This window comes from Mus caroli, unplaced genomic scaffold (assembly GCF_978045245.1).
Source record: "Mus caroli unplaced genomic scaffold, Mus_caroli_1 scaffold_9, whole genome shotgun sequence".
Taxonomy (NCBI): Eukaryota; Metazoa; Chordata; class Mammalia; order Rodentia; family Muridae; genus Mus; species Mus caroli.
This window is the reverse complement of record NW_028227264.1, coordinates 57,304,358-57,331,891: the sequence shown is the minus strand read 5'-3', so window position 1 is coordinate 57,331,891 and position 27,534 is coordinate 57,304,358. Positions and strand designations below refer to the sequence as shown.

General features: G+C 47.1%; 1 protein-coding gene across 1 annotated transcript in view; it reads right to left on the bottom strand.

The window, feature by feature from the left end:
• Nucleotides 1–1,313: 1,313 nt before the first annotated feature.
• Sh3rf3 (SH3 domain containing ring finger 3) overlaps nt 1,314–27,534 on the bottom strand; it is a 313,055-nt gene continuing 286,834 nt past the window's right edge. Inside the window, exons 9-10 of the mRNA XM_021175059.3 lie at nt 7,121–7,455; nt 1,314–2,562 (exon numbers count right to left, since the gene is read on the bottom strand). Of these exons, the coding sequence (XP_021030718.1) occupies nt 2,394–2,562; nt 7,121–7,455 (504 nt within the window). The 3' untranslated portion in view covers nt 1,314–2,393. The remainder of the gene's footprint in view (nt 2,563–7,120; nt 7,456–27,534) is intronic.

The following is a 27,534-nucleotide window of genomic DNA, read 5'->3' as shown; positions in this document are numbered from 1 at the left end:
AAGGTACCTCTTTTCTGTCATTGACTGTGGAAAACGTGTTTTTTGAAGGCTCAAGGGCTTGGGAGTATTCAGAATACTCAGACCATGGGGTTCATTGTGTGTCTCAAAAGCCCCACCTGAGAATGAGCCCCAGGGCCCTGCTTCCCTCCCAGGCTGGCCGCAGTGTAAACTTTGCTAGGAGAGGATTCAGCTGATGTCTTCCATGGTAACTTGATGCTTTCCTCTGCTTTCTGTGAGGCTGCTACTTCCTCTCTCACGAGGCAGCCAGTGCAAGAAAGGAAGACAGTTCCAGGTGAAGTCTGTTCTGTTGACTCAGAGTTGACCTTGTTTAGAAGGGAAAGGGACTTGTTTCGTTGTCTGGGATCTGGAGTTAGCTCTGGTTCCACTGAAAACATGCGTCACCCAGGGTGTAGATCTGTGTTACCTCCATGGTGACAGCATGGAACCATACCTAGATCTTTTGTGCATGGACAGGCAAGTAATTTAGCAGTGACACTGAGTAGATATCATGTGGTTGTCACCGAGCCTGCATACAGGGGTCCCTATGTCTGAGATAGAGCGTCTCTTTGGCTCACAACAGTTTTCTATGTCCAATAAGGGTGCTATCACCCGGGGGAGGGTGAGACCGTCTGGGTGTGATTACATCCATGTGGTAGACTGCCCCGGCAGTCACAACTAGTTAGTCATATCCCCAGACAGAAACATTGAGCATAAGTGCTCTTTATTTTATTATGAAAATCAGTTATAGACTCTGCTACCAAAGACTTGATACAGGGCTGCATGATTTTATAAAAATGTACCCAGAGGCTCACAAATTGCTATTTTTTTGAGAAATTTTTGAAAAAAAAAAAAGTGTTCTTAGAGTGTGACACTCACACCTCCTGATAGCCATCAGGCTAGCCTCCTGGGCAGCAAGCTGTTGTGACAGTGAATATACGTAAGGCCTCAGAGTCAGAGACCAGCCCTCATTCCTTTCCAGCGTCTGCAGGCCCTGTAAGTCTATAGACAAGCATCAGGCTTGTGTTATCACTGTACCTTTGGTCTCTAGCAGATGAGTTTTGCCTGGCCTCAGAGAGCAAGCTATTTATTTTTGAAAAGGAAAAAAAAATCCTTTGCAAGATAGTGGATCTGAGCTGTTGTAAAAGCTGCATTTTGGTAGCAAGACGTGCATTCAGAATGCTATTTTTAGTCATCCTCTCTAAAGCAATCAAAGGAAGCTTCTGGGGTCAGTGTGTGTGTGTGTGTGTGTGTGTGTGTGTCTGTGTGCGTGTGTCTGTGTGTGTCTGTGTGTGTATATATGTGTATGTGTCTGTGTGTGTATATATGTGTATGTGTCTGTCTGTCTATGTGCATTTTCTGCCACACACAAAGGCAGAACCCATTCCTTAATTTGTTTCCATTTTTTTAATCACAATGATCACTCTTATCTAGCTGGAGCTTGTGGTTTAGCTATTTCCAGCCGTCTGGAAAGACACTCCAACTCCATGTACCCCTCTCCACAGACCCTCCCTCTCGCTGCATGGAGCACCAGCCAGCATTGTGATATTACAGATAGGAATTCCTCAATATGCTCCAAACTTCATTTGGGAAATATAGAAAACTTTCCTTTGATGTTACTTCCCTTTTTCCCCCCTTGACGCTTACCCAGGTTGGTTTCTAGTTTTACAAAAAATCAGCACCAGATGTATGAAAAATATGCAGCGTCTGACCTATTAGAAATATATAAAGTCTAAGAGTTGTACATTAAAAAGGTGTGCCGTAAGAAGGAAGCAGTGTGAAGACAGCGGCGGTGGAACCGGACGGTGCACCTCATTATCCCAGTAGGAGACAAAGACAAGAGGGTTCTGCTCCAGTGCCCCACAGGACCCCACTGGACACCTTGGGAGGCTCACAGCCCTTCTATGAGGCTCCTGAACCATGAATGCCCTGGCGGTGAGGCCTGGTGGTAGGTGACAGAGGTATATAGAGGAATGGTACCCAGGGTAGGCAGGGAAGATGCTCTTGTTGCTGTCAACCCTAGCACATGGCCCCACTCTATACCCTCCCGGGCTCCCAACCTTACACAATAACGCTTTAGCCGCTGGGTGGCAGAGCAGCACCTTTGTCCATGTGGGTAACATTTTCTGTGCTACTGCTCATTCAGACTCATGGCGTGGTCTTGCAGGACACCCACATGTCCTTCCAGTAGGATGTCACATGAGGGTATGGCCTATCTTCACAAACACGCCATGGCCCATGTGTGCTTCCAATAAGGACTTCACGTGAGTCATCATCCCAGTCGGCTTGTTTCTGGCCGGTGCTTTAGAAAGAACCTCGCTCAGACTTAGGTGATAAGGCGGGCGTCCTCTGCTCTCTCCTGGACAACAGAAGCTAGCCATGAGCAGTGGCCCTCCTCAGAAGCTCTCCACAAAGCTGCCTGGGAAGAGACCTGTGCGGCCATTCCGCTGCAGTGTCCCCTTGAACCAGCCGTCTTCATGCTTCTTGTGCACGAAGACGATATCACCTTCCTTTAGCTCGATCTCCGCTTCACTCTGCGGAGGGTAGGAGACCACCACACGGTACCTGGGAGGACAGAAGAAACTGTGTGAGCAGAGGGGTGGGCTTTCCCTCTAATCCCCTGTAGCCTACTTGCCTGCAGTGAGCTCCCTATTCCCCCGCCCCTCCAGTAAGTTCTTACAGTGTGTCGTTACTTTTTATGGTCTGTAAAATTATTTGTAAAATTTCCCAAAGCTCTTTACCTTGTCATCTAACCTCCCTTTGAACGGTTGTTGGTCATGGAGGTATTCAGGGCCCTAGAATAATATAGGCCACTGTCACTGTCACTGTCTGGCATCAGAGCCAGGCCATAGAACTGTAGCTCTAAAGACATCATAGGCTCTAATTGTGGGACATAGGGAAACCAAACTGAAGCAGGTAAGGAAGTTTCTCCCCCATTGGCTAGTCCTCCATGTTGTGAGGCACTGTGCCATGCAGGATGCTGCAGGGAGAATGGTAGTCAACAGCCTGACTCACTTCACTACCAACTGGGCAAGCCAAATGTGTCAACTGGTACAGCAGTGGCAAGCCTACCAGCCAGTGGCTGGAGAAGTCATGGGTCCTGGTGAGGAAACTACAGTCACTGTTTTGTGAACATGACACATCAATAAAATTGCCTTCTAAATAACTACAGAATTATGATCATTCCCATAGAGTAATCTCTTGTCAGCTTGGGTCCAAGAGACATTCCCTCCAGTGGGCAGTGGGACTTGTACTTGGTCACAGGGCTTAGAATAGGTAACCGTTGAGTGCTTAGCCATCTATCTATCTATCTATCTACCTACCTACCTACCTACCTACCTACCTACCTAGAGGACACAGCTGTAGCTTCACACATGTATATAATGAATCTTGGTTCTTCTTTCCCCCTATTACCCTGCCTCATCCTCTCTTTCTCCCACTGACATCTTTTCTCTTCCCAAGTCCCTTTCATGTCCTTTCTGTTCATGGCCCACTGAGATTCAATAGAAATGGACTGTGGCACTCTGGAGCTTGCAGCAGCTATGATGTCTACATAGGAGCTGGACCACTGGACCATCACCATCCTGTCATGCAGTGGGTACTCACAAGGACCCATCTGTTCCTAAGGACTGATAGCCAGTTAATGGTTGCCAGGACAGGGAGAGATGCTTTCTTCATGGTGTGGTCTCTTCTAGTAAAGTACCAATGCTCCTTCAAATAACCCTTCAGCCATGTTCTTGTAAGCAAGCAGATGAAAGGTATTGGATCACAGAATATGAAAGTAGAGGGACTAGCTGGGGCGAGCAAGGGGGTCAGCAAGAGGAGAGGACAAAAATGTAATGGGGTGACTGTCAATATACACATGTGTGCAGTCACAATGAGGCCTTCTACAAACGATTAATGTAGGCCATTTTTAAATTGGTGTCCTTTTACACACAACTATAAGGCACACTGTCCTTTTAGTTGCTAGATCTCCACATAGCCCCTCCATTTCTCATTTTCCATCCTCTTGTGCTGGTCTCATATCTGTCTGGAGGTCTGTCATACCTAGTGAATGCATGGCTGCATCCAGTCAGCCATGGCCTCTGAGGACCAGGGACTGCTCCAATCCTGGGACATGGGCTTGGCCCTTGGCTTGTTCCTTTTTGGCTCTGTGACCTGTCATAGCCTGTCCACATGCCAGGTCTGGTGTCTACTCCTCAACTCTTGCCAGGACCCCACTGCTCTGTACTCTCAGCTGCTGGCCCCCAGGATATCTGGGTAGCTTTGTATGGCATGCGGCTGACACCTTTACCCTAGAGCAGCTGACAGTTGTTTGTACAACAAAGTTGAAGAGCTAAGACTCGCCGGGTTACTCTTTTTGTTGTTCCCTGGTTTTTCTAAGCTGGAATATGCAGAGTCGGGAGCGCTAGACCCTTGGTCTCCTGAGCATCATTCGGCACAGCTAGATGATAGGTGGAGGTGGTCTTCTTCGGGAGCCATCTGTGTGGCTGTGGGCAGTAGGCTGGGGACAGCTCAAAGAGGAGGAAAGGCAAAGGAATATTTTATCCTTACACCCACCATCTAGCTGGTGGGCCAGGGCCATGTTCAGCATGGCCACAGTAGGAGGGGCTGCAGTACTGGCCTCTTCATTGTACTGTACACAAGAACTCCTGGGGGGAAATAAGCTGTGTGCACAAAGGCTAGCTGATTAAAGCTTCAGTCAGTGCCTTTGGAATGTTTAGGCTCGGAGCCTAATTATAGTTTCTCTTGGGCTATCTTTAGCCCAACTAAAAAGCCTCTTGTCGCCCACCTCCGTGTAAGACCTGTTCTGATAAACAATAAAAATCTTTAAAAATGTATTAATAGAACCCTATTCCTTATCAACCAAAGGGCTAAAAATGCTGTAAGGGGATCATCTGAGGCCTGCAGCCCAGATTTCTCTGCCTGGCTGCAAATGGCCCCTCTGATGTTTCCGCCAATGTATTTTTAAAAATGCCTTGATTTATGGTTTTCTTTCTTTCTTTCTTTTTATTTTTCTGTTATAAAAACTTCATGAAGCTGCTTCCACATTGGAACATAGTATTTTGGGAGACCTAAATCTGTGTTCCTGGGCCATGGACATACAACTTTGGCTCCATAATCACCCATCTCTTATTCCCTTTGTGTTTGTGTGTCAGTACTACTGCTGTCCAGGCTGAGAACGTCGGGGAATGTGATGTGAAAACTGTGGAGTCTTAGCATAGGTCTGGGCTGTCAGAGGCTTTTCCATCCCCAGAAGGATTTCCTTCAGAAAGCGTCCTGCACTGTGAACGTTAGGAGGACTAGGCAAGGAGCCTAATGTTTTTTTTTTTTTTTAAGTCCAAGACTCGGGTCTCTGCAAGGACAAGAAGAGCTGGTCCAAACTCAGAAGCTACAAAACGAGCGCCTGGCACAGGTCTGAGGACCTGGAATCCGTCTCAGCTGCAGTTGTCCTAGCCTAGGGAGCTGGGTCACACATCTTCAGTTCCTATCCAGGTATCACAGGGTAGCCCACAGCTGCTCTCTCTCTCCTGTTGTCCAGATGGAGATGTTGATCCCTTTAGGGGACTGTGCCAACTTGCCCCACAGTAGAATCGCCTGAGTAGAAAGCCTCAGCTGAAGAACTGTCCTGATTGCCATGGTTGCCGTGAGAAGGCCTGTCCACCCCAACCCTGGGCAGGGCTTTCAGGCAGCAGCCCAGATAAGAAGTGTATCTGAGTGCTAGAGAGATGGCTCAGTGGTTAAGAGCACTGACTGCTCTTCCAGAGGTCCTGAGTTCAATTCCCAGCGACCACACGGTGGCTCACAACCATCTGTAATGAGATCTGATGCCCTCTTCTGGTGTGTCTGAAGACAGTGACAGTGTACTCATATAAATAAAGTAAATAAATCTTTAAAAAAAACCAGTGCATCTGAGAAGGAAACGCAGCTCATCCTTGGCTTGCTTGGCCTTTCTCCTTGTGCTGCTTTGATCTGCCCTGCTGCTGCTGATTTCTTTACTGATGAGAACGTGTGTGCATGTGCGCGCCACGCTTGCACACACACGTGTGTAAATGAGCTTAGACTCTCTGGTCTAAAGCTCTCATGGTTGAGCCTCTCCGCCAGCTGCTAGCCAGCTGTGGAATCATGAACAAGTTTCTTAGGCTTTTACAGAACATCAGTCACTCCATTAGGAAATGGGGACACTGGATTAGGGAGGTTGAGGGGAGTTCAGTGGAGAATGCACACAACACACTCAGGAAATGCAGGCATGTATACGCTACATGCAGAGCTAAGTCCCTGGCATCCATGACATTTCCCATCTGGCCTTCAACAGGAAGCTTGTGTGACTCCTGATCTAAACAGAGCCTTGTCTACCCGCTGCCTGGCACCGGGAGGTGTGGTCTCTGCGGTTAGCTGCTGTGTTCTTGGGCTCAGGTAACAAGAGACTGAGCAGTGGAGGACTAACAGAAATGCTGTCGTTGCTCTCTCAGGAATGTGTTTTTATTATTTAAGCAGTGTTCTAACTAGTAGAGACAGGGCAAAGTGGTGCCTAGCACATCGCCTTAAGGCCTTCCAGGCTTTAGTTGCAAACTCAAGCATACTGATCCACTCACAAAGATAGATGCCCTACTACTTGGAAAGCTTGGATAGTCTATTAGCCCTTAGCCTGTGCCCCTAGCAGGTCTCATCTCTGCGGCTCAGTTTCTGTAAAACTCAAGATTGAATGAGGATTGGCGGTTCTGAATGGTTGGACCTAATAGACTATATATACTTGAAGACAGCATAGAGTGACATTTCTTAATACCAAAATGTCACAGTGGTCTGAGGTTGAAATTTTTTTGGGTGAGTGGATGGGGCACAGGTCTACAGGGGCCTCTGAAGGTTGAAAACCCAGCGCTGAGCCAGGAGAGTCCTGTGCTCTGCCACAGTGGGCCTGACACTTCTTCAGGAATCACATATGAGCTCAAATTAGGAAGCAGGAGGACTGGGAATAAGCAATAAGCCCCAGGCCTGGGAAAAGAGGGCCATCTGATAAACTTAATCCCTGGGAAAGCCCATTTTCTTCAGTCCCTAAGAAGCTTCCAGAACTCAGGTGTTATCCGTAAAGAGAGGCCACAGATACTATCCCTCACCTCCTTACCTCTCTCTGGGCAGTGGCTTAGGGTCAGGGCGAATGGAAGCCATGGACAGAGTTGCTTGCCGAGACGGGGACAAAGAGAAATTCAGATCCAAGGAGCCTGCTTTCCTGTGCAGCGGCTCCAACCCAATGGCACCCTGCATCTCACTCTCTATGGGGCAGGAACCTGCCCTGCCATGGATGGTCAATGGGGACACTTCGGGGCCCATGGCACCCTGAAGTGAGGTATCCATGGCCGACTGGGGGTCGTGGGTCGGAGATACAGATGGCGGGGAGCGTGACTTCTTCTTGGTGGAGGCCCCAGCCAGCAGCTTCAGCAGGCCGCTCTTCTTCTCCTTCTGCAGAAACACACACAGTTAAACTGATGTTAGTGTCTATAGGAGGACCAGCTTATAGAAACCTTTAAAGACAGTCCTGTAAATCTAGTCAGAGGAAGATGGTAAAGGCAAGCCGGGAGGAGTGTCTCATGAGGCTAGCTCCCATGGAAGGGTTGCAGGCTAGGGATCCTACAGGACAGGACTCCTCATGGCAGGACCCACAGGAACTTCATGGGCTGGGTCAGAGGAACTCAGTCAGGGTGACTGCTTTGTTCTTCAGGGGAGCTGTTCCTACTGGGGCATCTCATGAATCTGGGCCACACTGTGGCCTGACTCTTCTGAGAGGAAAACCGTAGGACTCATAGCGCACCTGAAAGGGTAGTTATTCTACACAGGGCATCCAGACAGGCAGCCCCTCGTCCAAGGATGAGTTGTAGCATGTGTCTTTGAGACAATGTTTGGAAGCCCTGGCTTTAAACTTTTCTCTGTTTAAACAAACAGCAGTGGAATATATACATGTGTGCTTTTATGTATGTGAGCATATATGTGTGTGTGTGTATGCATATATGTGTATATGTTAAATATTCCTGGGAGATTGTGGGCCAGGAAGAAGCACTTGTCCCTAGCAATGTCCAAAGTTTTACTTAAATGTTTATTTAATCTAATGTATGTGTATATGTCTAATATATAAGTATATATATAAACATATGTAGTATGTACATAGTGTGTATATATACATACAATGTATATAGTATGTATATGTAATATGTATATACACATATAATGTACATAGTATATATATGTAGTTACATATATAGTGCACATGTGTATAATGTATATATATATATATGTAGTATGTGTATATTTGTATATATCATGAATAATGTATATATATATACATGGTTTATACAGTGCATGCATATATAAAAGTATGTATATATAGCATGTATATAATGTGTGTGTATCACGTGTGATTTTAAGTCTCAGGATGATTAGTGTCTCAGATCCATCTCATCAGAAACTGAGGCAGGATTGTTTGAAGGCTTCTGCCTCTGCTGATGTGCAGGGTTGGGGGTGCCTTATTGTTGGAGTGGCTACCTGGACAGTGAGTGATCTCCCCCTTTAGCAGTCAGAGGGCCACGAAGCCACACCCAGGGGCGCCTTCAGCATCACTCTGAGCTCTGCACAGTCTCATGGCAGGTGATGGGGAGAAGCTACTGAGTATTATAAAGAACACTGGAAAGAAGCTGTGCCTATAGAGACGGAAGGAACACAACTTCAGGACTGAGGAGAGATTACAATGTTGTAGGTCCAAAGGCTAATAATAGTTACCTTGGGCTAGTATAAGTATCCAGAACAGCCATCCCTTGCCCACCTCTGTGTCAGAGCTAACATCCTGTGACCAAAGGACCCAAGCTCTTGGAATCCATTAACTTAGCTGACCACTACTGTCCACAAACTCAAAGGCTAAGGATTTCATCGAATAGCATCTTAGCCCTATAGAAAAGCTTCCTCCATATGCTATAGCCACCTCTCTCTCCTATATTCACTAATACATCTTAAACTTACCTTGATTTATGACTTTCCCTCGGTAAGATTATAACACTTCATGAAACTGCTTCCACATTGGAACATGGACTTTAGGATAACCTAAATCTATATTCCCAGGCATGATTGATCAGAATGGATCCAGAATAAACTATCCCGTGTTCCCCTTAAGTTGGGAGCTTTTAAGTTGTTTTTAAAAGAGGACAAGGACATGATAAAACAGCAACCTCCAGCCAGTTAATATTCTATGTTATATCCTCCCTACACGAGCTGACTTTTCTTCCTTCCTTCCTATCCATGTCAGGCCAGAGTGGGGCCTGTGGCACTTAATGCTTGACCACCCTGCAGTCACAGAGCCTAGCTTCCTCTTAGAGCCTTGCCTAAATTTCTTTTGCATTGTGCCTGGCCCGGGGAGCTGTATGGGAAATGAAAAATGAAAGCTTTAGTCACTGGTTATGTGCAGGCTTAGCTGGAGCATTCTGCCATGTTGTCTGGGGGCAGAGTGCTGCCGAGTTTGGTATACACAGGCCATCCTATTGGTGCAGCCAGAGAGGGCAGTGCTCTCAGGAAGAAATGGAGAGAGAGTAAAGAGAGTAAAGGAAGGCAGCAAGTCAGATGGCGGGACGGAAGGACTGTGGGGTCTGAGGACAGCAGGCTCTCCAGAATGACAACAGAGCTTCCTAATGGGGTGATCTTGCCTGGAGAGGACAGGGGGCAAAATCTGAGATAGTGTGAATGGTCTAGACATGCTTATACTAAGTGTCCTCTAGCATATTGGCATATAACCTCCAACATTCCCAAAGCAGAAAGACAACAGGCCCATGATTCAGGGAAGGAAGCAGGCACCATCCAGGTGTCTAGCCTAGTCTATTGCGGCTCTCCGTTACTCCCACTGAGGCAAGGAAACCTAGCATTCAGCAAAATCCCTGCTGCCTGTGACCACCTTTGCCCTCCCCCCGGCCCCCATTGGATTGCCGTTCATCTGTCCCCTTTCCAGCTCTCCTCTGGAGCACAAGCTTTGGAAGGGTGGGGCTGCCTCGTTTTGTTTACTACAGCATCATGGGGCCCAATACAATGCCTGGGACAGAGTATGTACTAAATACTTGTACACATAATGAACTGAGCTCAGCATTAGAGTTCTTAGAATGACTGAATAGAGAACACACTCTGGGCTGTGAGACCCTTGGTGCCATGTGCAGTGAACTTGAGGAAGACAAGTCCCTGCTACCTCCCACCCCCCAACCCACCCCTGCCGCTCTATACCACTAAGAGTATTGATGATAAGGTCCAGCTCTAATGGTATATATTGGGAAAGGGGAGGGTAGCTTCCTTGTCACAATTCTTCAGGATTCAATGTGACTCATGATTTTCTGTATTTAACCTGGACAAACACGGATACCTTGAAGGCAGAGATTTTCTCCAAAATGTTTGCCTCCTGGAGTGGAATTCTGCCAGTGCCTGCAGCCTTTAGTAATCCCTTTGCTGTGGAATTCTTGGAATAGCAGCCTGTGCAGTTGATGGAATATGGTGGCAGATGTTCCAAACACTTTCCTGGGAGCTATCACATAGGATACAGATAAGAACTAGCCAAGAATCACTTTGCTATATGTGACAGGGACAGATTCATGACTCAGTATTGGAAGCATCATACAGGAGAGAACAGATTTCAACAGGAACAGTCCGGACTAAGGTGTCTGATTTGAAAGGGTGGCCTGTCGGTTTCCTTCTAGACACTGAGTAACCTAGAGAGAATTAATGATCCTGGCAAGATGGGGATTCCATGTCTCCATCACAGTCATTCTTGATTCTTGGGGTCCACTTGATCCCTTCTGGAATTTGATGGCTTATCTCAGTGTGGCCAAGAACCAGTTAGAGGGGACCAAACAATCTGGTCGAGATGCAGGGCTGGTGGGTAATAGACTGGGCCAGGCTGGGGTCTCCATCTGGAGGTGTGGTCAGAAGATGCATATGACTGTCAAGATGAGCATATGAAAAAGGGCTTCCTCTAGAGCAGTGGTTCTCAACCTGCAGGTGGCAAACTCTTGAGAGGGTCAAATGACCCTTTCACAGGGGTTGCCTAAGATATTGGAAAACAGATATTTACATTATGGTTCACAACCCAACATGAGGGACTGTATCCAAGGATCACAGCACTAGGAGGGTTGAGAACCACTGAGCTAGAGTCTTGGGAGAGAGATAGATGATAGCTCCTGAGAGGACACTGTGCACATCTGCTCACACTGCACATCTGCTCACACTGCACATCTGCTCACACTGCACATCTGCTCACACTGCACATCTGCTCACACTGCACATCTGCTCACACTGCACATCTGCTCACACTGCACATCTGCTCACACTGCACACCTGCTCACACTGCACATCTGCTCACAATGCACATATGCTCACACTGCGCATATGCTCACACTGCACATCTGCTCACACTGCACATCTGCTCACACTGCACACCTGCTCACACTGCACATATGCTCACACTGCACATATGCTCACAATGCACATATGCTCACACTGCACATATGCTCACAATGCACATATGCTCACACTGCACATATGCTCACACTGAACATATGCTCACACTGTACTTATACACCCTCTTAATCTAGTTGCCACCTGGGCTGGAGAGATGGCTCAGCAGGCCTAAGTTCAATTCCCAGCAGCCACATGGAGACTTGTCACCATCTCTAACCCCAGTTCCAGGGGATCTGATGTTTAAATACTAATATTAGACTTCTCAGGAACACTATGCATTTCACTAAAATTCATTCAGATTCTTTAATTTTTATTTTTGGGAAGGCATCTTGCTATATAGCCCAGGCTATCCCAGAACCTGCAATCCTCCTGCCACATCCTCCCTAGTAGCTGGAAGTACAGGCTTCCCTCCACCACCATACCTAGTATGTATACATATACATATACATATATACATATATACATATATACATATATACATATACATACACACATATGTAGTCACCCTCTTTGTGCAGTGGCAACATGTTGGTCTCATAAACATATATATATATATATATATATATATATATATATATATATATATACATGTGTGTGTTGTATGTTTACATACACACATATACTGTTTGGTTCTGTTGGGCATGGAACTTTACTTATATACACTAGGCAAATATGTTAACTACTGAGCTAAATCTCCGCGTGAATTCCTTTATTTACCCACACTAACGGAGGAGGCCAGGACACCGTCTCCCTCTAATCAATCTGTCACATTAATTTTTTTTGTAGTAGTGTCTTAGCCAGGATTGTCTGAGTACATACCAAACACTGGTAGATACACGTAGCAGTAGGCAGACAGCTACAGGCAGCCCTCCTGAATGGCCTACAGTTTGAGATGGCGTCTGGACACTTCCTCTCCCCTGTTCTAAACTTAGTCTGCATTCTGCCTGCTGAGTCAGCCAAACTGATGAGGCATCCCATAGGCTTAGGGTTGTCCCAGCAAGGTCCAGGTAGTCCAGGAGATCCTCAGTCCGCAGAGCTGCTCACCATTGGTATGAGCTCATGGCCAGAGAGTCTCTGATACAACATAGAGGAAGCCCAGAAACAACCTCCCTGTCCCCGCCAAGGCTGCTGCTGTTAGGTCCCAGGGTGGAGTAGGCGAGGCAAGTATCTTGAGTTTTGCTCTGTGTTCTGAGTATGTGCTGCTCTTTCACTTAAAGGGGAAGTGTGACAAGGGGGAGGAGCTTGCAACCTGCTCTGGTGAATCTGATGGCAATAGGTATGAAGTAGAGAGAATGGTTACTACTAGCCTGTAGAGCAGGAGTCGGTCCCCTAGAGGGGCCACTGCTAGAGGAAGGACAGAGAGCTGGGCTGGTATGACGAGAATGCTAGGGTGGACTAGTGGGTAACTCGGCCCAGGCTTAGAACATGTCACTAGAGCAGATTTAATAATCAGATGCTCTGTTCAGCTGGAGAGATGGCTCAGCTGTTAAGAGCACTGGCTATTCTTCCAGAGGACCTAGGTTCAACTCCCAGAACCCACATGACAGTTCACAACTGTTTGTAACTCCTGTTTCAGGGAATCTGACATCCAACATCCTCACCTTGACATACATGCAAGAAACAAAACAAAACAAAACAAAACAAAACAAAACAAAACAAAACAAAACAAAACATCAACAACAAAAAATAGATGCTTGCAGTTGGGTGGTTCCTGGCAAGGGCCTTGGTGTCACTTCTGTGAGAAGGAAGGTAGGTGTTGGCACACCTAGCACCTCAAGGGCTGACTGAGATGCTACAGTGGAGGTGAAGTTGTGGAGATGGAGGGAAAGCAGAGGCTGAAGGACTGGACATAGCTGTTGCAACGATTCTGAGATGCTGAGCAACAGAGGTGGTCTCGGGATGGCTTATGGTTTAGAGCAGTGGCTCTCAGCCTTCTAATCCCGAGACCCTTTAATACAGTTCTCATGCTGTGATGAACCCCAACCATAAATGGCTACTTCATAACTGTAATGTTGTTACGATTATGAATTGTAAATACTTTTGGAGATAGCAGTTTGTCAAAGGGGTCGAGACCCACAGGTTGAGAACCACCGCCTTGGAAGGAAGCTGCTATGGAGATAGCTGGTCAGGAGTGAGGGGGCTTAGAACTAGGAGCTTCAGCTCTGACTGACTTTAGGCCAACTTTACCCTAAGTCTGCCGACTCACTCAACAGTTCGACTGACTCAGCAGACAGAATGTGAAAGAAGTAAATCACGCTTAGACAGGGGCTGAGGGGCCTTTCAGAGTCATCTCAATCGGTAGGCCCTGAGGAACGACAGGCGGCAGAGGCTGGCGGGAGGGTCTGGGGTAGAGATGGGAGAATATCTTATTCCCCATGAGCCGTGGGAACAGCCATCAGAAACCCCGGGCAGATGCTAATTAATGCACAGGAAGCTGACACCAGGAATAAGGCTGGAGGCCCTAAGAAACCTTGAGACAAGACACAAGGGAGCTGGGGCATGGCGGCACATACCTTTAAGCCCAACACTCAGGAGACAGAGGCAGGAGGATCTCTGAGTTCAAGATCAGCCTGTTCTATAGAGTGAGTTCTAAGACAGCCAAGGCTACATGGAAAAACCCTGTCTCGAAAAACTAACTAAATAAAAAAGTCTAAAAAAAGATACAAGGGCAAATGGAGACATGGTGTCCTTATCTTTTTCTGAATCTGTCTCCAAGGCACAAAGCTCTACTTGGAAGCTGTGTGATGATTATTGTATGTCTGGAAACCTTCCTGATGGAGACGGGGTTGGGGAAAGGGTAATTAAAAGCTATGCCCCGATAAAATGTTAATGGAGAACGAGAGCCCAGTCCTGGCTCTGCATGAAAACACAGTTGCTAGAAGAGCAGACAGGGTTTATAACAGCATAAATACGCAATGCTCTTTCTGAGAGGGCAGGGAAATAGAATATCTATAATGGATAAAGAGACAGAAGTTAACAAGCTAATTAAAAGAGACAGAAAGGTTGGGGTGTGAGCTACTGGGTATTTTAAACATTAAAACATTCAGAAATATTCCCCAGGCAAAAGACAGAAGATGAGAAAAAATACGGGTTCATATAAATGGTGGGGAATGGTGGGTTGCAGAGAGCAGGGACAATGTAACTGGTACAATGTAGCTTTTCTAGGATGGAAACCTGGCTTGCACTGCTTTTCCTGCTTGCCTCAATGGCAAGGACAGATGACAGGCAGATACTGGTCCTTCAGAAATGAACTCTGTTAGAGAGATGGCCCAGCAGTAAAGGATGCTTGGTGCTCTTGCAGAGGACACGGGTGTGGTTCGCTCACATGGCAGCTCACCACTACTTGCAACAATACTTGCAGAAACTAGGATGCCCCTTTTTCCATCCTCTTCACTGCATGCTGGTGGTATGCTTATTATGTACATATAGGCAAGATACACATAAAATAAAAATAAAACCTAAAAAAACAAAAACACCCACACACATTGTGATTGTGATCTGAGCAGTTAGCTGGACGTAGAACCAGAGCAAAGAGTAAACTAAACACGGCCTTCTCTTGAACCTGGGTCTAGAAGGGGGTCTGGAAGATCAGCCAAGTCTAACAAGACATGGAGGAGCCCTGGAAGAGCGCCCCATGAGGGGCCTCAGGAAGATACACTGCTGTGGCCAGTGAGAAGTTCAGGATGCTGTGGTAGTTTGGGAGTGGCATGGGACTGGATGTCCAGGTCATTTATGGTTGGCCGTATCAAACTAGTTACATACCCACTCTTATCCTTGTCACGGCCTTGGGTAGCTGCTGCCTGTCTGTCTAGCCAGCTGTTTTATGCTGTTGTTACTGTTACAAGGAAGCTTTCTTATGTGCTGTTACTAGGAAACTTTCTCATGTTAGAGTTGATTGCATATTCCTTTATGGTCTGTGCTTTGGTGTTTTTGGAAACCAGTCACAATAAAGGTCTGGTAGAACTGATTCATAGAGTTTGCCCCAATAAGCTTGGACCTGAGTCAACCACCCAGCAACACTTCCTGTACCTGTGTATGAACTTTTATGGTTTTTGCCTTCATATGCTGCCCCTGGGATGGACCCCAACACAAGAGAAGCATCAGCACCAATATAAGAAGCCATTTGGAATAAGACTTCCATTTTGTGTAAGGGTTGACTAAAGTTTTAAGTTCCCAAGACCTCCCTGGAAATTGACATCCTACTTGGCAGAAAGAACCATGTACGTGGGGAACTGACATCCTGGCTGGAAAGTTAAGACTTGAATGTTAGGCAGGGCAAGTCTCTGGCCACAGCCAATGGGAGCAGGATAACTGTACAACAAAGACATGTTTTAAAAGAAGTCCCCTATCCATAAGTCCTGATTGGTGGGATAACTTGGCACAGATGTTTGTGGATTCCAGGCTTAAAAGCTCTGTAGGATTCTGGCTTATGGTTGCAGTCATGCTCCTGAGTCTGGTCTGAGGCCCTGATCGATAACTCCTAGGGTGAATGCTCAATAGACTATCCTGTCTGACTGAGATTGGTGTTTGCATGGTTTGCGATGAGACTCCTGGATCCCAACAACCCTTGATTCCCTTGTATGTAAAATGGGTATGCGAGTGTCTAAACAGAAAAATGATACTGGCAATAACTGAGTGTTTTCCTATGAGCCAGGTCCTATTAACTATTGGCCACATATTAGCTCCCTGAATTTTATCATCTTTGTGTGTGTGTGTGTGTGTGTGTGTGTGTGTGAGAGAGAGAGAGAGAGAGAGAGAGAGAGAGAGAGAGAGAGAGAGATGCCCATATATGTGGGTGCATGAATTACTGTGTACTCATGTGCAAGTCTGAAGTTGACATCAGATGTCTGCTCTGTAGGTCTTTACCCTAGGCAATGAGGGAAGGCCTCTCACTAACTCCTGAGCTCAGTGATGAGCCACACTGCCTTGTGGGTGGCCATCCGGATCTTCTCCTCCTCACCTCTTACCACCGGGGTTCCAGGGTCATGATAGCTTGTCTGTTTTTTTTTTTTTCCCTTTTTTCTTTTTTAAATATAGTGCAGAGTATGCGGAGAACTTGGGTTCTCACGGTTGCTTAGTGAGCTCTTTGCCAACTGAGTCATTTGCCTCGCCTATAGCTCACTTAAGAAGCCCGAGAGGAGAAAAAGAGGGGTTGATTTTGAAAGATTGGGCAGGGTGAGTTAAAATCTTAACTCTGGCTCTAGTGACGCACCATGAGGCCTAAATAAGTCAGTTGTATATGAAGAAGAGAGACTTATCAAGCTCACAGTTTTAAGAGGCTGGGGAGCAGGTGGGCCCATCAGTTCTACTCCTGGAGAGGGCCTCACAGTTGCTCATCATGGTGGGCACACATGTGAGGGGAGAGAGCAGGCACATGGTAAGACTGGAACCCAGAAAGACTTTTAGGGGTCACGTTACTCTTTTTTATTAACTTGTTGTGGGAGTTAGCCAGGGTCCCTCAAAAACCACACTAGTTCCTTTTGAGGGCAACTCTCTCAATGACTTAACCACCAGCTTAAAGGGCCCTCCCTCTTGGGGTCTTAACAGTGAGGACATGCTTTAAAGTCATGGGCCGTTAACAGTCACAGGCATTCAGTAAGTGACAGGCATCCCACTGGGGTCCAGTTTGCAGTGGACAGGCTATGAGCTGGACAGAGTAACTCCAGATTCTCAACAGATATTCAATGCCTGTGAAACAGCAGCATAACTGCTTAGTCACAGACCTGACGGTGCCACACACATCTCACGGCCTGAGACCCCTCAGATGGAGCAGGTCTCTCCACACTGTGGAGAGGAACCTTCATGACACTCAGCTGGCCATGGGGAAGCCAGCTCCTGCCCACTCTCAGTACACGAGCTTGCCTGATGCATGCTGAAACATTATGACAAGCCCAATTGTAGGAAATACAGTGCACTTAGCTTATTTAATTTTTGCTGTGTTAGTATCTTTTTGTTGTCTTGTTTAAAGTAATAGAGACAAATCAGGAGAGGGAGAGATGTTGGTTCCCTGGTTTAAAATGTTTAGTGCATCATTAGTTGAGCAGAGCATCTCGGCAGCAGGGGCCATGGGTGGAGCCTGGCCTTTGTTTTCTCGTGGACAGATGAATACAGAAGGGGCAAGCCTGACAGATAGTCTTAGCGTGCCCCAGTGACTGACCTACTTCCTCTGACTGTGTCTCACTGCCTTTCTGCATCTCTCAACGATGCTACTACATTAGGAATCTATTGAAGGGTTAACCCTTTCATTAGGTCAGAGACTTAATCATTTAACTATCTGCAAATAAGATTATAGGATATACAGAAGAGTTATTCACTATTCACCCTGGCATTTCTTAGTTCAATCAAATTTGTAGTACAAATTATTCTAGCTAGGAACTGAATCAAGGACTCCAGGCATGCTAGGCAAGTGTCCTACCACTGAGCTGCATACCCTTAGCTGAAGTCTGTCTAGTTTAGTCACCACAAATATGATGTAAATAATTAAATGGCTCCTAAAAATGTTGATGCATCTTTATGCCATGCTGTATCAGACATTTGGTCAGGATTTACTAATTTAATAAAACCAGGCCAGGGGCGGGAGAGATGGAGCAGCATTTATGAGCACTTCCAGAGAATTCAGGCTCCATTCCCAGCACCTACAGAGCAGCTCACAGTCATCTCTATCTCCACCACTTGGGGATCCAGTGCCCTCTTCTGGCCTTCTTGGGTAGCAGGCTCACAGTGGGGTGCACATACATACACGCAGGCACGTAGAATGATACAATATAGTAATAGCATTTTTAAAAAAGCATATCCATTTTCTTAGTGTGCAAATTTGCTTTCCTTTTAATATATGGTAAAATTACATGTATGCGAAAGAATCTTTTTGTTTGTTTGTTTTTTTGTTTTTTTATTTTGTTTTTTTGTTTTTTTGGGTTTTTTTTTGAGACAGGGTTTCTCTGTAGTCCTGACTGTCCTGGAACTCACTTTGTAGGCCAGGCTGGCCTCGAACTCAGAAATCTGCCTGCCTCTGCCTCCCAAGTGCTGGGATTAAAGGCGTGTGCCACCACCGCCCGGCTCAAAGAATCATTTTTAACTAAACATCATTTATTATCATTGAAAAGGGACTGAAATAAATAGGGCACAAAAGCTGGCTGCTTTCTATGAGTCTTTGGAAACTCTAGAGACAAGAATGTTCTCTAAGTCTTTGGAACAGCCTGGTGGGAGTCGGTGACAGAGGATGTCCCAGCCCCAAGCCTGAAGAAACACCCTATCTCCCAGCCTATGGGTGGGGATGCTACATACTGATCAAACTTGGGACAGTGGTGGAAGCTCCCAGCATGCTTTCCTGCTGTCATTGGTGACAAGGTATCTGGAACTTGAGAACATGGAAGACAAGAGATGCAGCTCTCAGGCCACTGGCCCTGTGACTGGGTGTCCCCAGGGCACTGATGTAGGAGTCACCTCCCCACCAGGATGGACGCTGCTTCTTTACAGTTTTCTGGTGAGTTATAGCTACCTGTCATGATCTTTCTGATCATCCCCTTGACTCCTTTGCCAAACAGGTTGGGCGTGTTTCCTGGGCCCTCTGCCCTCTGCCCTCTGCCCAGACACTGACATCCTTTCTGGTGAAGCCTGGACCCAGGTTCAGCTCCTCACCTCATGCTCTCCCTTCTATGGTAGGATTATCCCTAATCCAGTGTCTCACGTGGTATCTGTAAGATCTTCTAGATCAGTGGTCTTCAACCTGTGGGTTCCGACCCATTTGGGGGGTCAAATGACCCTTTCACAGGGGTTGCAGATCAGATATGCTGCATACCAGACATTTACATCTCAATTCACAACAGCAAAATTACAGTTATGAGGCAGCAACAAAAATAATTTCATGGTTGGGGGATCACCACAACATGAGGAACTGTATCAAAGGGTCGCATCGGTAGGAAGGTTGAGAACCACTGTTATAGCTAGTTCTTAATATAGAAGCCACACAAATAAAACCACTGAAATATGCCCCAATACATCTCCTACTTACTCCCAGCTAGAGAGCCAGAGATGAGGACATCCTTGGTCCCAAGTGACTGGCCAGAGAGCCCAGGGACAGGCGAGAGAGGCTAGGGTGGCATGCAGAGGCTCATATCCCAGAGCCTGTCTTCTCTCTAGTCCTTAAAAGAGAACAGTAGCCTAAAAGCCACAGGCTGTGGGTCTCAGCTTGGACCCTGCAGTGACACTGATGGCTACCCTTTCCCCCTGGCATGACCATTCAGCTGCTCTGGGTAGTGTAGAAGTGGTCAGTGAAGTTTAACACACAAAATACTGCCGCCTCCTTTTGGACACGGTTTCTCTGGGTAGCCTTGGCTGTCTTGGAACTCACTATGTAGACCAGGCTGGCCTTGAATTCAGAGAGATCCACCTGCCTCTGTCTCCGGAGTGCTGGGGATTTAAGGGCATGCTCTATTGCTCAGCAATATTTGGCCCTTTACTTTAAGCTAAGTTCTGAAAGTCAAAGACACTGTCTTTCTAATGAACTCTGAAGGGTGCCTGGGCTCACCTGAACCTCTCACAGGTGGGTGTGAAGAGACACTGTGAGTGACCACCAGGCTTTGAAGAAACTGGAAGTTTTAGCCATCACAGCCCTGATGCTGGTGTGGAATGTTTATATTATGCCTGAAGAGATAACTACTCCCCAATCCTCCACCAAGATACAGTGTCCACAGTTAATGGTCATGTCACCTTCTGCCCTTCCAAAAAGGAAGGGTGGGACACACAGGCCAATGACATCTTTCCTTGTTATTTCTTTTCTTCTCAGGTCCATAGGACATCTTGGTTGGATTTTGCTCCTTACTACCTCTTGGGGCCTCAGTCCCACCAACTATAAAAGGATGTTGATAACTCACATGTCCTGGGAGGGTACTGTGGGGCCCAGGTGGACTCATCCATGTGCATCCATGTGCATGGCCCACCTGGGAGAGGCCGCGCCTCACCTGTGTGTGTGTGTGTCACCCACAGTAGAGCTCCTTTACAGAGGCTTGGCACCCCAACATGTGCACACAAGGCTCCCTCCTCTGCAGGAAACAGTGTGGGTGGTACTTAATCATGGCTTCCACACTTGGCTTTAACTATGCTAAATAGGAAAGATCACTTCCACCGAGCCAGAGGGAAAGAGCCAGGAGACAGTCTTTCCCTCAGACCCACAGCGAAGGCCGCAACACTGCTTCTGGAGCCAGAAGCAGGAGCAAGCAGGAGCAGGGTCTGCTTCCACTGTGACCATGGGGTTGCCAGGTACTTGAATGTGAAGGTCCTGGGGGGTGGGGGGCAGGGATGTCTCAGACCAGGTTCTTATTAGTGTTTGTGTTGGTCTCAGGGTAAGCACACAAGTGCAGAGTCAAGGAAGGAATCACAGTGTGAGGGCTCTGCTGAGAGAACAGCAGTAACTGAGGACAATCATGCTCAGCCCAGGGGAAGCTGAAAGCAAGACTTCCCAGGCAGGAGAGGTGTGGCAGATTTCATTTTTATACTTCATTTAAAAAAAGCATCGAGTGCCAACTGGTCAACTCACAAGAGAACAAGAGTGTTCAGCCCTAAATGGGAGGGATATATGTGTATATATGTGTGTATATATGTGTGTATATATACACACATACCCACACACACCACCACCACCACCACCACCACCACCACCCTTCCCATGAGACTCAGGGATCTTTAAGGAACAAGGTGCGGAGCCACAGCTGATTGATCTCATCAGGGAGACAGTGTTTACTGAACACAGCAAGGCTGTTATATATTTGAGTTCACAGCAATTGTGAGAGTATGCAAAAGACCTGCAAAAGCTGCAACCCCCTCCCCCCAAAAAACCCCCAGAGGGGAGGTGATGTTGGGGGCTAGGCAGGCACACAATCCTGCCAGTAACTGCAGGTTCTGTAATGACATGACTGCCAACAGGGTGAACACACATCAGGGCAGGTCCGTCCCCAAGACTAGCTGGACAGCATGAACTTGGGCAAGGAAAAAGTAAAGAAAGAATCTCGATGTCTGTTGGGGAGGGACAGAGGCTGAGTGGATATATTCAAAATATGCTGTATGAAATTAATAAAAAATATTGCTTTAAAAAACACTGAACCAGAGAGAAGTGGAGCAACCAGAACAATCAGTGAAGGAGCCTGCGTCATTATGGAGCTAAGAGGGCACCTGAGAAAATGTGGCATCCTGTTTTCTAAATATGGCCCAGTACTGCCTCCCAGCCTACTCATGTCCTTACAAAGGGGCCTTGGTGCTCCCCCCACCTAGTGCGTCCCTGGGGTAGAGCACAGTGGACACACAGCCACGTGACAGCCAAGTGACAGCATCACAACATTCACACACTTGCTCGAGGAACCTGGATGCCATGACACAGGCTGGTGTTCTGACATGGTACAGCTGGGGCTCCAGCCAGCAGGAGGGATGAGTTACCAGACATTTGAGTGCATGCCTACAGAGAAGGCCTGGTGCCTGGCGAAGTGACTGAGCTTTGGAGCAAATGATTGGAGCTGACTTCCATAGTCTCCTGAGATTTCCCAGGGCCAGGGTGGACCTGAGTGGTGAGCTTTGATCCTCAGCCTGGTCTCTCTCTCTCTCTCTCTCTCTCTCTCTCTCTCTCTCTCTCTCTCTCTCTTTCTCTCTCTCTCTCTCTCTCTCTCACACACACACACACACACACACATTTCTGATAAGTGAATGGACATAGAACGGCAACATACAAAAAAGTGCATCCAAACAGATTTTCTTGAAAATATTTCTACAGAAATATTGGAAACATGTATAATTGAAGGCATATAGTCATCCAAATAAGAGACAAGGATTCTGCCAGGAAAGATGCCAAGATCCAAATTTAGTATAGTTTTACTGGAAACAAGCTAAGTTCTAGAGACCTAATACAATCAAACCAAATGGCAGGTCACACAGACAAGACAAAGTTTACCACTGGTGGTGTGATTAAAAGATTGATCTAGATTTTAAGGCATAGCTGGAAAATGGAGGTAGAATGATTGTAGTGGGGGAATTATTGTTTAAAACAAGGCCTCACTATGTAGCTCTGACTGTCCTGTAGACCAGGTTGACCTTGAACTCACAGAGATCTGCTTGCCTCTACCTGCCAAGTCCTGGGATTAAAGGTGTGTGCCATGAAGCCTGGCGCAGTAGGATTTTATTGCTAGGACACACATTTCAGATAGCCTTCGGTTCCAATTGCAAGTCATGTGTGAGAGCTTGAGAAAGGGAAGAGAGGAGAGGGAAGGGGGACAGTGAGGGGTAAAGAGAGAAAGGGGAGGACAGAAAGGAGAGGGGGAATGAGAAATATCTCAAGGGAAGTGAGCATATGCCTCACGGAGGTGATCAGACCACAGACAGCACTGCTTCTGGTAAAGCCGCCTTCTGCCAGGGGCTCAGCTCCCACTGAAGTGCCGATTCCTTTGTGGTCCTATCCTCCTCGTGGTGAGTGATCCATTCAGCAACCACCTCGACTTTCCTCAAAGAGCTCAGTCATTCAGAGCTTTTCAGTTACCTGCTGGAGGCTCGTGGAGAAGTCAATAACCCTTGAGCGTTTATTGCACACTTACCTCTGAGTCTCTGATGCGAGGCCAGCTTCAAAGGCCCGTTTCATGTTAGACTTCACATAGGAATTTGCTGAAGGGTCTGATGTTATTTCCACCTAGGCACTACCTAGTTTCACAACTTGGGTTACCCAGCAGTGCACACCTGAGTTACCCAAGATCTCACCACGGGGGTCACCTAGAACCCAAAGTCTCCCCTTTAGAATAAGTCATGATTGCCAAAGTCTTCTATATATGTTAACCCATTGGTCCTCACCTCAGCCTGAAAGACACCGTGCTAGCACCCCTAGTGAACCCAGAGAACCATTTTGGGGTGTCAATGGCCCAGCTTCTGGTGGGTAAAGCAGACTTCCAAATTCAGGTGATTTTTAATTGAAGGAAAAAACAAAACAAAACAAAACAAAACCCTTGCAGGGTTTCATCATATTATACTCTATTTCCAAAACTTTCATTTTGGTAAGAACTCTTTCTGTGAGATCTGCCCTCCTAGGAATTTTCTTTCCTCTTTGCTAGAGACAGAGGCCAGCTCCTTTCTGCATACTTAGCCAGCTACATTCTCAACAGCTCCTATCACAGCTCCTCCTGGGCTCTGCAAGGAACTGCACGTGCTCGGGGTACATGTGACATGGCGGATCTCTAGGACACACGTGTAAGTGAGCATAAAGTTTCATTTAGATGAGATGAATACATTTCAAAAGGCTCAATTTTACCCCCACAGGTTTCTCTGGTAGGTCTATGGCTCTTAAACAAAAAGACTGGACTAGGCAGAAGAAAGAGCTGCCTAAGACTGTCACTGCCAACATCACCTAGGGTAAGGCAGGCCCTGGTCCCACACGCCGCTGTTCAGTCCCCACGACCTTCCCTCAAGGAGACATTTGGCAATGTCTGGAGATACTGTGAATTTTCACAGTGGAGGAAAATCCAACAATATCATTTTGCAGGCAAAGCACCCACACATAGAAAATAAAAATAAGTAAACCTAAAAAAATTCTCTTTGAATTTATTCTTTGAAAATTTCATACATGTATACAGTATATCTTGAGCATATCTCTCACATCTTCCTTAACTTTCCCCAGGGCGCTTCCCCATCATGCTTCCCTCCCAATTTAACATCCTCCTCTTATCAATTAATTGATTAATCCTAACCCATTGATTCCAATTAACACTCCCCACAAGCACACTGTGGCAGGTAGTCAGGTGTGCCAAGCTCACATATTTTTGTAAACAGATGGAAATCAATTCCAGCCAGAAAGGCAGTAGCAGGTGGACTTAGTACATGCTGGGGAAAGAGCTGACTCAGTGCGTGGGCTTAGCATTCCTGAGAGCACTGACAAACTGAAGCTGTTGTTTCCATTGGCACTCGGTCTGTTGCCAGGCGCGCCAGCAGGCAAACTTTCTGGCTCTGAAAGACGAAGTGGATTTTCTCCTTATCTTTTTTTTGTGTGTGTGTTTCTCAAGGGAGTCCAATTCCAGGAAACACAACGCACACTCAAAGAAGGGCCACCAAAGTGCTGGTGAGAAAGAGCTCAGGAGCCACGACCCTGCTGTCAACCAATGAGCAAGTGACTCTGGAGCCTAGCCAGGCACCCTGAACTACTGCCCTTTTCTGACAGTTCATCTCTGAATGACCCTTAACTGGCAACTTAATATCTCTTTAAGGAGCTTCCACAGTGAGGGTCACATGTGGTTGTTATTATTTCATTAAAATGATTAGGGAAGGATAGAAATGAAAAGAGGCCGAGATAACAGGATTCGGAGGCTCACGGGACCACACACTTGTGAGGCAGGCCTGCTCTGTGGCGAGTCACCAACAGCGACCAGAGGAACATGATACCCTTCCCAGACAGAGGGACACAGATGGACTCTAACTGCTGTTGTAGAACTGTCTCAACAGAGGAACACTTTCACACAGCAGGACACTGCACATCTGCTCATGGCACCCATCATCTGTATCCCATGCTTGTCCTGGAACATGCTTTGAGCATCCTACCTGTCTAGGTGCAGGCCATGTACAAAGCACAGCAGAAGTTGCCTAGAGATGAAAACAGACACCAAGACCACACAGAAGGTGCTGAAGGACTCAGCCTTGCTTTCTCAAGTGTGTCGGGAAATTTGACTTCCTAGCCTCCGTATATGTGTGAATGTTTGGTTGGCTTGTGTTAGTACCACCCTGGTCAGGCGTTTCTGCATTCACAGCATTAGTGCCATTGACTTGTGCAGAATCTGTGGCTTATCTTCACTCTCAGGGAAGCTCAGAAAACTGTCACGGTGATGTAAGTGAGCTACCACGGCCCCATTCCCACTGCTGGGTGGTCATTCAAGGAGGGAATCTATTGTCTTTAGGCAGCCTGAGATTCATATTTGGATTAAAGAAGAGCATTGTGTGTGCATAATGCGCTGCACCCTTCAAAGTCTGCTCACTGTCAACCCCACTGAGAAAGCATCAGCAGCAGATCTACTTCCACAAAAGACAGCAGGAAACTGGTTCTTATGCCCAAAGCAAAGGACTAAGTCACTGCAGAGGACTTAGCCTCAGGTTAAGCACCAGGACTCAGGGTATGCAAGGCCTGTGTTTGACACAGTTGGGCCCAGGCCCTGTCTCCTGGTCAATTCCTATCTGCCAGAAATACCCTGGGATGGTGCCCTGTCTCAGGAAGGAAGACACTCTGTCTCCTTCTCTCTTTCCTAGCCCACTTCTGTGTGTGTGCATGTGTGTGTGTGTGCGTGTGTGTGTGTGTGTCCATATGTACTGCAGAAAGCAGCTGCTGCTGCTGTCTGAATTCTTGAGGTAGAAAAAAGGTATGACATGGGTCAAAAGATGCAGAGCCTCATGCTTGTCCCAGCAGAGGTTTGGAGTTGACCCCTCTCTCTAGCAACACCACTGTAGCTTCCTAGGCCAGATCTTATTGCTGGTGTCCCTCTTAAGATACCCAGAGCATGAGGTGTGTCTGGTGGTTCCAAGAAATCACTGTTACCTGAGGAGGAAGTTCCCCATGGCAGCCACCAGGAATTATCAAACTCACCAGGAGACTCTGCCCTGGATCCTACTTCCTGTTCTGCCAGGTAACCACCCACCATCTGCTTTCTAGGCAAGGGACCTTTTACTTCCTGGACTCTTTGGGATCCAGTGGGGCCAGGCAGCAGATTGAGGTTAAGTTTTTTGAGGAAGGACATCCGAACAATGACAAATATTTATAGCATTCATCTTTTCTGTCATCAAAGGGACCTTTGCTGTCAGGATTATAATGCATCAGGGGAAAGGAAATGTGGAGGCTGTTCAAGAACTGGTGTGTACTGGATGGAACTGGCACTGATAACGGAGAGGGAAAGCATCTCTGTGGTCCATCAGTCAACAATAGGCTTATGCGGGATGTGGGGGTTTGAATGAGAATGGTCTCACAGACTCATCTATCTGAATGGCTGTTTCTCAGGCATTCAGGAACTGTTGGGGAAGGATTAGGAGGTGTGGCCTTGTTGGAGGAGGTGTGTCACTGGGAGTGGGTTTCAAAGGACCACTCCATTCCCAGCTAGTCATCTCTGCCTCCAGCACCATGCCTGCCTGCCTGTCTGCTGCCAGGCTTCTTGTCATGACAGTCATGGATGGCATGGTGTCTTATCTTGGCAACAGAACTAAGACAGAGGTCAAGTGACCAGTGGTACTGATCTTTCTTACAGTGGCCTTCTTGTATCTTGTATGTCCCCAGTCTCCTGTGCCTCACCAGACCTAGTGTGCATAGCTGGCAAGGGCAGACTTAGCAGTAAATGGAATTCCTACCTTGCTCCCTGACCCATGGGAATGAGGGCCACTGCGGTGGGGGAGCCCCGTGTCATTCCACAGGACTGCCTCTACTGGGGAAGACTGGAAACCAAAAGCAACTCAGTCTGCACTTCCCAAGGACTGCTTGGATCAATGCCACTGCTGAGCACAGGAAGGACACAGGGGAGGCTTTGGCGCATGCTCACCAATCTGCCATCGACCCAATTATTAAACAGGGAAACGGGTGGGAAACTTAGACCACTGGGGTGAGCTTACCTTGGTGACAACACATACTGTACCTGTTGTAGCAGATGTGCCTTTGGTGTCTTTACTAAGAAATCCTTGTCACATCAGTAACTGCACATCAGGGACTGTGGGATGTAGTATTTCCCCCAAAATGAAGGCACATCTGCCTGGTGTCGTATAATAATCCATTTATCAACTGGCCTCCACCCTACTACTTCTGAGCAAGGCGTTGAACAGAGGCAGAATCACTGGTCCATCCTGCAGTGCTAGATGCTCTGCTACACACACACACACACACACACACACACACACACACGGCCAGTGCAGATGCTGTGATGTTTGCAGCCTCGGGCATATCTGGCCTTTAGGATTCTGGAGCAATACACAGTATTCCTTTTTAAATAACTGCTCTCTAAAGAAGTGCATCTTGGGGTCTGGAGAGGTGGCTCGGCAGTTAAGAGCATTTGTTCTTGCAGAGGACCTGGGTTTGAT